The sequence below is a fragment of the Cyclopterus lumpus genome, chromosome 3, assembly GCF_009769545.1.
Source record: "Cyclopterus lumpus isolate fCycLum1 chromosome 3, fCycLum1.pri, whole genome shotgun sequence".
NCBI lineage: Eukaryota > Metazoa > Chordata > Actinopteri > Perciformes > Cyclopteridae > Cyclopterus > Cyclopterus lumpus.
The window spans coordinates 23,487,941-23,502,092 of record NC_046968.1 but is presented as its reverse complement, the minus strand read 5'-3'; the positions used below and the strand labels follow the sequence as shown (position 1 = coordinate 23,502,092).

Sequence of the window (14,152 nt, the reverse complement as noted above, 5' to 3'; positions counted from 1 at the left end):
GAACCACAAAGTGAGAACAGAAGAGAAGAGACATGCATTGTATCGGGATAGGACTGTGACACAAGTGCCAGAACTCCCAAGATTTGTGGTAGTTTTAGTAAAACAGGATGGGCAGTTTAATGTATTTCCGTTGTTTTACTAAGTTTGACTTTTTAGATAGAAAACAAGCAACGTTTTTATTAAATTGTTTCCATTTGCTGTCTTTCTGGCAAGCGATTGAGACCTGCTCGTAAAAGCTTATCCCTCTTTTTCTTAAGTAACCCACTTCAAAAGGAGAACAAGGCCAAATAAGTTTAGTTGACACCTTTTATTACTTGACTCTGACTCGTCAATTCTGGATTTTAAACTCGGCAGTCACTTGTGTGACGGCTCATCCTTCTAAGATCCTTCTCTTCATGAGATGTGACCAGCACACGTCTTCTACGGCACGGTATCTTAACAGTATGTGAGTGGGACCATATTTCCTTTACACTTCACAGTTAAGTTTTATTTTTATTTTTTTGGGGCAGTTGTTTGAGTCAATGCGGCTTCAGTCTGGGTTCAGTCAGATCTCAGTCCCCGCACAGTTTTATGGGATTATTCCCGATAATCCCCAGCTCGTAGAGGATGGACAGAGTGGCAAAGACGATGTAGCAGAAGAGAGAAACCAGTCCCAACTTCCAGTCCAACTTCCATCCGTTAATGTGAACGGCTACGAAAAGGAAGACTATGGAAAGGAGGAGCGTGGCTGAAATGTAGACCAGTCCAGTGCTGTTGACCTCTACAGGGTTGTTGGTGTCCACGAAGACGGTCTTGATGAACCAAGGCAGACCCAGGCACAGCATGTCGAACACGTTGGAGCCCACAATGTTGGCCATGGCCATGTCCGCTTTCCCTGATGAACCGAAAACATGATTACAGACTGGTCTCGCTAAGATGATATAAGTATTTTCTTTTATGGGAAAGTGAGTCAGCAAAGTGAATGAGTAATCAATAGCTCCCACTTAAATGTCTTCCAGCAAGAGCTCAGTGCCCGACTATATAGAAGGAATTTAGGAAACGCATTACTCTTAATTGTTTTGTTATGGCTGGCATTAAAATATGGGTGTAGAGCAGGTTGTCCACTAATCGGAAGATCGGTGGGTCGACCCCGGCTGTTCCTTGAGCAAAATACTGAACCCAAAATTGCTGCGATTGAGTATATAAATTAGATTCTGATTAGCAGTTTGGCACCTTGTATGGTGAACTCTGCCATCATTGTATAAACGTAGTGTAAATTACTTTTTAAAAGTATAAATGCCCATTTTACCATCTACCACCTTGGCTGTGAATTGCAGCCGATGCATCGGGACACTGGTGTTTACCTTCTCTGGCCACCATCACACTGGCTACGGTGTCGGGTATACTGGTCCCAGCAGCAAGGAGAGTGAGTCCCATAACCGTATCGGGGATGCCAAGGGTCTCGCCTGTGCCAACACAATAAAATCCACAATCAAAGTCCACATCCAACAATAACATCAAGCTAGCTATTGGCTGAGACCAGCAGCTGATCTTTACTGTAGCGATGGGGTTAATAAATAATCTCCATTATAGGGTTAATAAATAATCACTCGAGGCAGGGCTGGAGCAGGATTTTAGAAATACTGAGGTCACAAGACCAAATTCCAAAGGCGGAACCACGCCCCCCCTAAGAAAGTTTCGATAAGCCACTATCTTAACTCTACAATGTGTACATTCTTATGTACTGTGAATGTTTTCTAATACATTGTGTGTAATTCTGGCGGAGACTACTTCCTTTAATTTTTGAGTTTATTGATTTGTTTCAATGCAGTCTAAGAATATTTGAACAATCCATACAAAAACCCAACAGGTGTAATATGCGTCATCTTTAAATCCTTTTAATGTCACTATAAACCACCCACATTTCCAGACATATTACAGAGGTCACGACCTTGTGTAATACTCAGTGAGTCCAGATATTTTGAACCACAGCCACGGGAACGTTTCCAACATTCTCCATGGCATGCTGCATGTTTGAGTACCTGCTCAGTCCCTCTTTCATAAGACTAAACTCTCCCTCCATGTGAGCCTATCTGACAACAACGGGATAATAATCTCATTATACTCCAGTAGGCCTAGCGCCGTCACATGATCAAGATACCCCCTTTTGGCCTGATCTTAGGTTCCGTTTTATGTTCTTGGACCAGTGCCTGTGGGTTCTTCTGTACCTACACACAGGGCTCACATGACTGTTTCCTTCAGGGAGCAGCAGGCTGTAATCCTGGTTATGCACATGGCCCACTGGAGCTACAAGAGCCCCCCTCTTAACGTTCCGGGACAATGGCATCCCAGGAATTAGCCAGCAGACCGACATGTGATTCGACTCTGCAGATCTGACATTTCTTCTCACAAGTTCCAGGCGCTTGTGATCAACAAAGGCTCTCTTAACGGGGTGCATGAGATTTACACCTGCAGCTAAACTGAAAACACAGAGGAAATGAGCAGATCCTTCACGCCCTCATAACAGTTATGCAAAAGTTCAAACGATGATCTCACCGACAACAGTGACCATCCACACCATCATGTACGTGAAGCCTGAGATCCAGACCGCTGACATGAAGAAGGTCACCATGAACCATCCCTTCCAGAACCTCCTCCTGCAGTCGGGGATGGTCAGGAAAAGCAGAGTGATGATGGGCAGAGACAGAACCCAGAGGATCCGCCTCAGGTCGCTCTCCGGCACGGCGAACACACTTTTATGCTCTGCTGGAAGGCGAGCAGAGGGACATGCTACGAGTGGTTGTGTGTCGGGTCATCGGGGGGTGAGGGGCGGGGGGGGCCATGAAGGTCAAACAGGCAAGTGGACTTCACAAGATGGACACGTGTTTAAAATAGCGGAAAAGGAAGACTCATGTTTTTTTACCTTCGGGAATCTCATTGAGGCCGTGCAGGCTGAGGGACAGGTGAGAGTATCCCGAATCGTCCTGGAAGATCCCGCTGTCTGTTCGGGAGCGGCTATGGACTCGCAGACTGGTTTCGTCGCTCCAGCCCATCAGAGGCTGCGTCTCGGTCTTCTCACCCGGCCCTTTAGCCAGACAGGTGCAGCAAGGGCTCAGCCTCCTCAGGACGAACTCACTGATGCGGAGGTCAAAGCACAGCACCACGATGTAGACGGCGTAGACCAGCAGCAGACACGCGGCGTCGTACCTGTGAACGCAACATTTGGAGCGGTGGATAGAATCCCAAGACCTACGTTCAGCGAAAGGGACTTGGCCAAATGACAACATCTGAGCTTTGGTGAACCAAAATTAGTAGTAAGTATAGTAGGTCAAAAGCTCTGGCAATATTTAATCAATTAGAGGATCAACCACGGGTTACAGCTGTAATGGCGACAACGCCATTACAGCTGTAAGCTAGCCAGCGGGTCACGCTCACATGCACTGAAAAGCACTCAGCCGGCCCGGCTATGTCAACAAGGAACGGAGAAGCTAGTATTACAACACACACACACACACACACACAGAGGGAGAGTGACTAGATATAACTATATAGCACAGCATATATATATATATATATATATATATATATATATATATATAACATAGCAAATAGTTATTTGCTGCTATATTAATACTCTGAATGTTGAATTTAGCACCTTTTTTAGGGGATTGTTTTGGCAGTTCCTGTTTTTGGTTACTATTTAGTGCAGTTTGGTTTTGATAAATATTTATTTTACATCACAAGAATGAGGTTCTGCTTTTATGAAACTCTGTATCTTGACAATAACAAAAGCAGTGCTCTTTACAAGCAAACAACGTGTCTCACCGTGATAACCAAATGTACATAATACGAGTGGAAATCTTTCATAAACAAACACCGCTGTTTATGATGTGCCATCGTCCTATTTGGGGAACATTTATTGCGCTGTGCTGCCAGTGTAATAAATGCCAGTGAGTCACAGTCCTGTGCTGCACTAGATCAGTTTTCACTTGTTCTTTTCGGTGTCACAAGACGCAATAAACAGCTGTATCTGACGGGCGTTTACAACCACCTTGGGTCTGAAGATCAACCAGATCTTGATGCACACTTAAACTCACCAGTACACTTTGTTATCAGAAATGATGGCAATAACAGCAGAAAGACTGATGGCATATGCCAGGCAGTCCCTGAACAGTGGCCAACAGGTGAGGCGCCCAGCCTGATGAAGGAAACAAAAATACACATTTTATCAACTTACACAACCCGCGGTGCACAACGATTCAGTTTGACCCAGTAAAAGTGCCGCTCTTACACGTAGTTAGCCTTTTTGCCTGCATATCGCGAGTGTGTGAGTGTGTCGTAATGTACCGCAGAGGCCAAGAGTCCACATGCTCCGCAGATCCCCAGCAGGTTGTAGACCGCTGATCCCACGATGGTGCTGACCCCGATGTCGCCCTTTGTCACAAACACACCTGGAACAAATAAAAGGCACGTCTTAGCTCTGAGGACGGGGGACAATGTGGAAGAGTCATCACGAAAAAAGAATCAAAAGGCCACAGTCCCCTTAGTGTTCCCAAAGGGTGGTGGAGTCACGGGGACAGTGGATACGCATGCTGGTGTCACCATCGACGTAGTTATTAAATATTAATGATTACCCAGAAAGGCTGTGACCAGTTCAGGTGCAGAACTTCCAGCTGCCATAAATGTGGCTCCTGCTACATCCTGAGACAGACCCAGGCCTGAAGGAGACACGTGAGACACAGAGAGCACGAGACACTTTACGAAATAATAGAAGCACCTGATTATACACAGTCCAATGCAACAGTAGCACAAACAACCTCTAATAAGATCAGGCAACGAAAACCGATATATTTATTTTAGGGGCCATATCTAAAGTATGGTAATGCATATTGTACCGGTATGTTATTTGTCCACCCCCCTGTAAGTTTATTAGTTAAGTTTACAGCTTAATTGTTATCATTCAATCAAGAACAAATGCTGAATATGTGTTGGTTTCAGCTTCTAAAATGTGATGATTTTCTGCTTTCACATTTTTGGTCTGTTAGTCAGTCAAAATAAGACATTTGAAGACATCTCCATGGGCTCTCAGAACTTTAATTAAGGGATTATTTGATCAAATGAATAGACAGATTAATACACAGTCATTTCTTTTTATTAAAATCCTACTAAATCTGTCCACATATTTAGTTTGCCGCTACAATATCAGTGCAGCCAAATCTTTTGCCTGTAGTAGTAGCAATCTTGTAAATCCTCATGACTCCCACGATCATATCACAGCATTACAGTTCATGTGATGACGCATTGCAACGGATGATGTGCCACTCACGGTCACTGATCACTTCCAATGAAGGCAGAAAGTAATCGTCGCAGACTATCGCAACGGCCAGGAGCATGTAGAAGATAATCATGAAATAAATAACGAGCCCTCCGTCCTTCCTCTCCTGAATCGTGAAGAATCCCCCGGGAAACTCGGAGGAGTGTGATGAGATGCATTCCGTCTCGTTCTCTGAAACAACAGGACAGACACACACACACACACACACACACACACGTCACTAACAGAACCTGTCACCCCCCAAACAACCAGCCTGTTGCTGCAGCAGCCTACCGCTCTGAGATTGTTTGAGCTCTAAATGGCAGTTTCACGGTATTTTCATGCCAATAAGACATGAGGATTACAGAGCAAACACTGTCACAGTGGCTGAGCCACAATTGATTACTCATACTTTGTAAAAACACGAATCTGTGACATTTGTAATGACACAGTAAACGGATTAGAACAAATAAAACAAATGTATTTCGGACAAGTATGGAAGATTGAAAAAGAAGGCATACTAAAGTAAGCAAAATCTCACAGAGAATGGTGAGTCTTACCAAGCGCCCGACGCACCCTGGTTGGATGGGTTTCCTGAGCTGTTTTTGCTGTGAATGACACAAGATGGACCGTGCAATATAAAAATATTACAAATCCTAAAAAGTAAGGGATAAAATCTTTCCTCTTTTTCTGCAGAGCTGCAGGTCTAATCTTATTCATGGTCATTGGAGTCAATGAGGTGAAATTAGCAAGTATTCCAAGGAGTCATATGTTTCTTTACTCTTAACAAGCTTGCAAAAAAAAAGATGAAACGTGGACTGAAGCTGCTTGTGAGCGCCGCATCTAACACTACACACTACGACTACAAGCTGCAGAGAGAGATTATTGGGGCGAGAAAGCGTCCTTTAAGGTCTGGCCCTACCAAGAATGGGGGGGGGGGGGGGGCACGAGTTGCGAGTCATTCCAGTAGACTTGAACACGCTGCAGCCTGAGGCATATCAGGGGTGTAGCCATTCATGATGAAACCCACTTGAACATACGCACACACACACACGCACATCTTTGATTGTGGAAAAGTATTTCTTTTCTTTCTGGTAAAAGAAATCTTAACAGAAATGTATTTACAAATAGGGTATACGGTCTGAAGCTCTGCAGGTTAGACAGCGACTTTTACAACAATGCTTTGACGCATATGTTAATCAACATCAACTTTATGCGTTACCTTCATGTGCATTAGTGGCTACAAATAAAGTGTCAATAAAGTATATTTTCAAGCAGTTTTGGTACAGCCTTCTGACAGGGTTTAGCTAATCAAATCATTTTAGGTCACTATAAAACGAGGAATGAATATAACACTATAATATATATATATATATATATATATATATATATATATATATATATATATATATATATATATATATATATATATATATATAGGGGTCATGTGTGTGTGTGTGTGTGACAAAGAGATCGGAGCTTTCATCCGGAGCCCATCACACACCCATATATAGATCTATGTCAATATAAATGAATAGGACTATGTATATTGGTTTCAGGGTTAGATTGTATTTAGACTATACTCTCGTTACTGTGACAACGTTTTATTCTTTTCATTTTCATCTTTTCAAAAATAGTAATTAGTCAACAAAAACAAAAAGGTGAAAGTTAATTACCGCATTTAAGTAGTATCCAATACAGACTAGAGGTTAAAAAAAACAACTAAAGATTTAGTGCTGAAAACTTAAAGCCATCAAAGTGCAAATAATGACTGTTCCTCAAACAGCCACTAGAGGCCGTTTCTAAAAGCGAGTCACTCCATAGACCTACATGTTAAAAGGTTAACATTACAGCAGAAATAATAATAATTATAATTATTTACAGCTGGATGAAAAAAACGTGTTTAGTGTCCATAGATAATTACTCCGTTCATAACAACGGTACAATGGTTACATTTTAATATAACTCACCCGTTTAATAACATTAACATTTAGGTCTTTCGGCCGCTTTGAGTGACAGGTGTGTGTGTAGCTAGCTCTCACCGGAGGTGCGTCACCTGGACTCCACCGCGGATGGCGACGGCTCTTCAGAAACCAACGGGTGACGTCACGTACACAATATCCACATTTTACACAGTGCACGTTAAACAAACAGTCTGCATTCCTTAATTGGAGCAGTCATTTGTAATGCACCGCCAAACCCGCACGCCAAGTGATCCGAATCAAACGCACCTCGGACATCGCGTGAACCACAGGTGCATGCTGGGTCTAACTCACGCGCACAAAGTTAACATGCCCATGAAGACAGTTTGGCGTAATTACCTGCAGCGAGGTGAGTGTGAGTCCTTTTTACTGGTTTTGGAAGGAGAGAGGCTGAATGGACTGGTTATATTGGGACACAGACGCTGAGTGGACTGGTAACGGGCCTACTGGGACAGAGCGGCCATGGTGGACTGGTCATATCGTGCACTTCGCGGTGGACGAGCCTCGCGTTCAGACAGGTGAACTACAACTCTCCTTCTTAAACACGTATTCTTAGCTCCAACTCTCTCTACGTCTCTCTACGCAACGGAGCACTGTGTGTGTGTGTGTGTGTGTGTGTGTGTGTGTGTGTGTGTGTGTGTGTGTGTGTGTGTGTGTGTGTGTGTGTGTGTGTGTGTGTGTGTGTGTGTGTGTGTGTGTGTGTGTGTGTGTGTGTGTGTGTGTGTGTGTGTGTGTGTGTGTGTGTGTGTGTGTGTGTGTGTGTGTGTGCGCGCGCGTGCGCGTGCGCATTATATAGGCCAACATTAGTTTTCTTTACCCTAATATTATAACGCAGTAACGTTTAGTCGGAATACCTGACCTACTTTTTACCTTTTTAAATATAGATTAGTTATCAATGTCATTTTACTTGTATTTGACTACAAATTCCTCACCATACTTTTACTTGAGGATACAACTCTAGTACTCTTTCCACCCTGCATGGTTTAAGATCTATAACAATATAGATGTGCCACTTTACAGTTAGGCTACACATGTATTGTACTTATATTACAACTCTTATAACTCATGTTACACCTTTTATTTATTATAGGCTAAACCCAACATGTAACTTAAGCTTGTAGAAAAGGTGTGTGTGGGGAGGGATCGGGTCTGGGGCTTGTTTGGACATGTCCACGTTACCCCCACACAGACCAGGCAGCATGCGGCCCAGGAGACATCAGACTGTATGGACAGTCTTGTCTGCAGAGACTGAGCTTCAAAACAAGTCGTAAGTGTCTTTCCTTATTTGTTTTTGTCAATTGCCGTGCACTAAACTGAAAGGATTGCACGTGTTCACACTCCGTAGCAGGTTACATGAATGCAAAGGATAATATCCCTGAGATTGTCAAACGATTCATTCCTTAAAGATCTTCTTGGCATTGTGATTGTATTAGAAGGGCCGGCATGATCTCCCCAAGAGGAGGCAAATAGTTCTTTTGTTATGATGGATGCCATTGATTCAAACCAGTGTTGTTTACTGTCAAATGATGGACATAAACATTGAGTAAATGGCGCCCCTGTGTGGTATAATGGGATTGGTTTAGAAAGCACTTGCAAGTCACCTCTAGTTTGATCACTTTTTAACGTGAAGTAAATGTGTAGCTGGGTGTGACCATTCTGGACGTTATGGAGATCCAACGTGTTTAACTATATAATCATATTAATTCAGATACAAATATGTAGTATAACTTTGCAATTGTGAAACAAACCAATACATTTAAATACATTAACAACTAGTGCTACACTTTATTTCTATAACATGTCCCCCTAATTAACATTTTATTTTAAACTGCCACTTTTCACTAAGGGGAGGGCATCATCTTTGAGCTGAGTAAAAAAAGGTGGCTACAATATACTGTATATTTGCAGTACCCTATTCATCTCCGTTGTAACTGGTATGTGTGGAATAAAGCGCTTTAAGTGCTTCTTGGTATCTAAACACAACCGCCGTTTTATTATTTGCAAGTGCAGTTTTAAATAGATTATTAAAGGTCACATTCATAAAGTGTGTGTGGGTTTGTGTGTGTGTGTGTGTGTGTTAAAATGTGTGGTGGAAGCAGACGTGTCTGTCTTTTCGTTCAAAATGAATTACCACAGGGTAGTGGAGTCATACTAGTCAGTTTGGTTTTTTTCACAACAGTGACCTCAGTCACAGAAAAAGGGGAAGGAAACGAGCAAAACTCGAAAGACCTGTTGCTCTGCTCATCCGTACACAGGAGAAGTTAGCAGCTTTTATGAGTTTCACAGGAGTGTTTTCCGTCTAATTGACCTATGTCTCTAAAATCTTATCATTTGCTTATCGCGTCTTGCCTTTCTCGCTGTTCCTTGGCTCTCAAAACGGATCACAGGTTTGTGTGTTTTGCGCACTTCTACTTGTTGAATACCAGCACCCTGCCCTCTGTGAGGAGTGTTCAAGGTTCAGGAAGATAACGAGAGGTGAGTGGCTGACGCATAACTCGTGTTGTGTTACCAAAGGCTCATATCAGATTACGGCAGACAGCAGCTTGGGTGAAACCGTAGCCGGAATTCAGACCGCTGTTGTTCGGACAAACCAGGAACTGGGACTAACAAAGCAGTTTTGAATAAGCTAAAGACGCTAACAAAGGGCTTCCTGTTGTTTTTAAGACCAGCGTTACCATGGGTAAGACGACACAACACCGTCTGCTGCTTTTGCTGTGTCTGTCGGGGCTCGCTCACTATTCAGCTGCCATGGTGTTTTGGACAGCTGTGGTGGAAATAAGCTACGATAACAGCAACAACGTGACTGTGGACAAATACTGTGACTGTGGGGTGTATGGTCGCAACTCTCTCCTGGAGAAAGCCTCAGGCATTGTTATGCTTCCCAGGGGGGACCCTAAAGGCTGTGGCTCAGATCCTGTCTACAATCGCAATTCCAGCTACCCTCCTTGGATAGCCCTGGTTAAAAGGGGCAACTGCACCTTCAGTGAGAAGATCAATGCCGCCAAACGCCAGGGAGCAGCCGGCGTGGTTGTGTATAATGCTGACGGCAGTGGCAACAGCACCACTCACATGGCACACTCGGAGGCATTTGATATTGTGGCGATCATGATTGGCAACTCTCAGGGCTTACAGATTGTGCAGTTGGTGGGCAACGGGACAGATGTGCAGATGCTTATTGATTTAGGCAGCCCTCACGGACCCTTGATGGACACATACTGGATTTACTTCCTGTCCATCGCCTTCTTCATTGTGACGGCCGCCTCCATCACCTACTTTGTGTTTATTTCTGCAAACCGTCTCTTCAGTCTGAACGCGCACAGGCGCTCTGAGAGGAAGCTGAAGTCGGAGGCCAAGAAAGCGATTGGACGTCTGCAAGTACGCAAACTCAAGACCGGGGATGAGGAAACGACCTCTGACTCCCACATGTGTGCCGTGTGTATCGAGTCCTACAAGGCAGGGGAAGTGGTGACGGTGCTCACATGCGACCACATCTTCCACAAAGTTTGCATCGAACCCTGGCTGCTGGAGAGGAGGACCTGCCCCATGTGTAAGTGCGACATCCTGAAGGCCCTGGGGGTTGATGAGGAAACAAAAGAGAGCCTTTCCGCTGAGTCACCACCAGATGTCACTGTGATCACAGCGATAGGAGGACAGCCCATGTACGAAGTCCCACTGACTGACCCAGCGGGATCTGACCCGGAGAGACAACAGCGTCACTATGACAACGGGGCCTTCGAGGTAGACTCGTCGGCCGGGAGAAGATAAACAACAGCAACAAGAAACCATGCGCCAACCAACCAGGACACGGGCTAATCCTCTGTTTTTAAATAGATCTTCTTCTGGGATACGCTGAACCAGCACAATGGAATCAAACAATCATGTTCCAATAGGAGATGCAAGTTAAAATATATTTTTCTTATAACATTCCAAGGATTTTAAATGTCATTGGACCTTGTGTAATTAGCTAGGATGGCACTACCGTCTTGGTGCAAGTGTGTACATATGGGGTGTGTTCATAAAATTACCTTTTTTAGATGGTTGGAATAGATTTTGAAAAACGGATTAGTCGTGAGTTGATGCCAGTGTCACATTTCTGCTTTGCATAGTTGACACACTAGATCAACACTGGTTAGGCAGCAAGTGCAGTAGAGCATTTAAATTCTGTTTGAGATCCGGGCTCGATGGCTCCTATTGCTCCCTCTCCCTCACCATTGTTTTCAATTCAGAGCAGAATTGGTTTCTCTTAATTCGATAGATTTGAATAATTTGACTTTTTATCCTGCTCTTTTTAAAATTGGAGTGTTATTTTGTATTTTTAATGTTAGCGTGTCAGGCTGGATTTACAAACACACCCTTATGAACACACCCTGACCAGGAAATGCAGCGTGACACACTTTGCCTGATGATGGGTATATAACATCACCTAAGGGGCTCTCTTGGGAAACGTGGTCTGTAGAAACATGTTTTCCACGAATGCAATAAAAATGTTCAAGTCCTCAATAATTGGTTGGCCTCTCGATACTTTGGGAATGTGGCAATGCAATAAATGTTATAAGAACTGTGGATGATATGCCTCCCAAAAATCTCTTGACTGTTGGACGGGGGAAAATTTATTTTATGTGTAAGGGATTTTGAAATGACTTATATTGAGATTTATTCATCAATCATGTCAAGTTCTATCTGTAGATGAAATGCATAATTAATGTAAGCCATTTCCCTTTCTCTGAACAGCTGATCATGTGCAAGCACAAACGGTTGTTCTTGAATTGGTCTTCCAGGACTTTCCTTTTGAATTATTTGGTCTGGTGTTTATTCAATTCCTGTGGTCTACCTCTGAACTCTCACATGGCTAAATTATGGAACGTGTTTAAAATACCCAGATTGTCCCTCAGTCAAGGATAAACCTAAAGAATTATTTAATGTCTTTGTTTGCTGGTGGTAATACGTTGATTATCACAACTAATATATTGTTCTATATTGGATCATTTTCACTACTGTTTTACAGATTCCAGAAGTCTTAAATTGTTCTGTAAAAAATAATATTACTTGCTGTATTAAATCACATTGATGCTTGTTAGAGTGCAATAAATCCCTCAAAATGAGGCCTAATTAACGAGCATATGTCATTTTTAAGAATGGTGTTTCTGTGTGTGTTTGCATGGTTGTGCACGCGTGTGAATGTGCACGTGTTTTATTCTAGTTCAGGCAGGTCAGTGTGTAGGTAGTGTCTCACTTTCAGAGTTATGGTATCGTTCCCAATAACTGTGGGAGTGGAGAGAAACTGTAATTACTTCTGCACAGATGGGAGCCGATCCGCACACACCTTGAGCTTGAGCTGGATAATCATTTTATCACACAAGTAGGGCCTGACCGAGCAAGCAGAGATATGCAGCTGAATGGAAATATTATTTTTTTTGTTATCCTTCCATTGTGTTTCAGAAGCAGCCCACAGTCTGCACTGAAAGTGCGAGACTTCTTCTAAACTCTGGACATCTTTTCCGAGTCAGTCGGGAGTTTAGGCTTGCGTGAACAGCTGATGGGTCACGAGTGGACAGCGCTTCATTTTAATGTCAGTGGACATTACTTCATTGCAATGTCCTCTTGAAATGAAGTAATGTGCACTTGTGACCCGTCAGCACAGATTTTGTCTTTCGTGTGGACATAAATTGATCAGTTCAACCAAAGAAGGTTTTTAAGGCCTGAAAAAATCCAATATTCCACCGGTGAACATCAGGAAACAATATGCTGAGTTGCTACATTTTTCCCAAACCACTGCTCTAGAGCCCCGCCCTCCTTGCTTATTGGACTATCATTTATTTTCTCTGAATCATCTGCTAGATTTTTTATTTTGAATAACAACTCCTGTGCCAAGGTGCCTTTCCCTCAGTTTATCTAGGTCTGAGGCCCCTGTGGTCAGATGCTCTTAGGCACTGGCCCCATTGGCATGCTTGGTAATTCATCCCTGCTCTGAAGGCCCTTCGATGTTTTCATTTTAACATCCTGTCAAGTCTCAACATCTCTGCAAGGTACTGAAGGATTTATTAGCACCACGAGAGCAAGTTTTTAAGTGTGTGTGTGTGTGGGGGGGTGTCGAGACATATGGTTAAAGGTGTCGAGGCTAAAGCAGGTACAGAAACAGGGACATGAGTTCGAGGGCAGAATTTCTTATTGAAAGCACTCCCGTCTGGAGCCCAGAGCTGAGCCTTGGTGTTTCCTCTCCCCTTCTGAGAGCAGTGTGCTTTGGATTTCAGGCCAGCGCTGTGCGCTCAGCATTCATAGGTCAGATGGTTATAGTGGTATCACAGCGAGACAGAGAATCAATACTGAACTAACTGGCCGGGCTGGGAACAACTGGCAAGCCCCGGGTTAGAGGCACGCTCCGCTCAGCGGTGGCGCTTCTCTGATTTATTGGAGTTGTTAAAGAGAAAATTGAGTCAGAAGGTTTTCATTTAATGGCATAGTAGTCTGTGGCTGGACTCTAATACCGCACTTGACCTTCAGCTCCAGATAGGAATCAAACAGTGGAATCAACTACTGTAGTGGCCTGAGAGCTTATCTGCTGCTGTACCTGCTAATCACAGTAAATATCTCCCGTTTTCTACGGCGACAAATGCACCCGGAGGCTTGGGACTGAATGCAAGAAGTCGGGCTGTGTTTGTGGTTGAATAAACATGAACACGGTACTTTGTGTTCAGGCTGCAGGTCCACACTCCTCTCTGTGTCTCAGTCTGTCCCTGTGAATGTTTATGGGAAGCCTGCACCACCACCTGGTGGGGGAAATCCCTGTTTGCCATGAATTTGAATTCAGTCCCTGCGATCAAAGGTAAAGGAGGTCACAAGCTCCGGTCCCATCCTTTCATTTATGGTCTGCAGGTAC

General features: G+C 43.6%; 2 protein-coding genes across 2 annotated transcripts; one reads left to right on the top strand and one right to left on the bottom strand.

The window, feature by feature from the left end:
* Nucleotides 1-382: 382 nt before the first annotated feature.
* Nucleotides 383-6,013, bottom strand: slc24a5 (solute carrier family 24 member 5). The gene is made up of 9 exons (XM_034528414.1): nt 5,854-6,013; nt 5,306-5,485; nt 4,614-4,697; nt 4,327-4,430; nt 4,077-4,177; nt 2,903-3,186; nt 2,536-2,742; nt 1,344-1,445; nt 383-874 (listed from the first exon to the last, which is right to left on the bottom strand). Exons 1-9 carry the CDS (start codon nt 6,011-6,013, stop codon nt 552-554), a joined length of 1,545 nt encoding a protein of 514 aa, XP_034384305.1. The 3' UTR covers nt 383-551.
* A 3,435-nt stretch (nt 6,014-9,448) lies between these two features.
* rnf128a (ring finger protein 128a) lies at nt 9,449-12,392 on the top strand. Its single transcript, XM_034560208.1, has 2 exons — nt 9,449-9,750; nt 9,940-12,392. Exon 2 carries the CDS (start codon nt 9,952-9,954, stop codon nt 11,038-11,040), a length of 1,089 nt encoding a protein of 362 aa, XP_034416099.1. The 5' UTR covers nt 9,449-9,750; nt 9,940-9,951; the 3' UTR covers nt 11,041-12,392.
* The last annotated feature ends 1,760 nt before the right edge of the window (nt 12,393-14,152 follow it).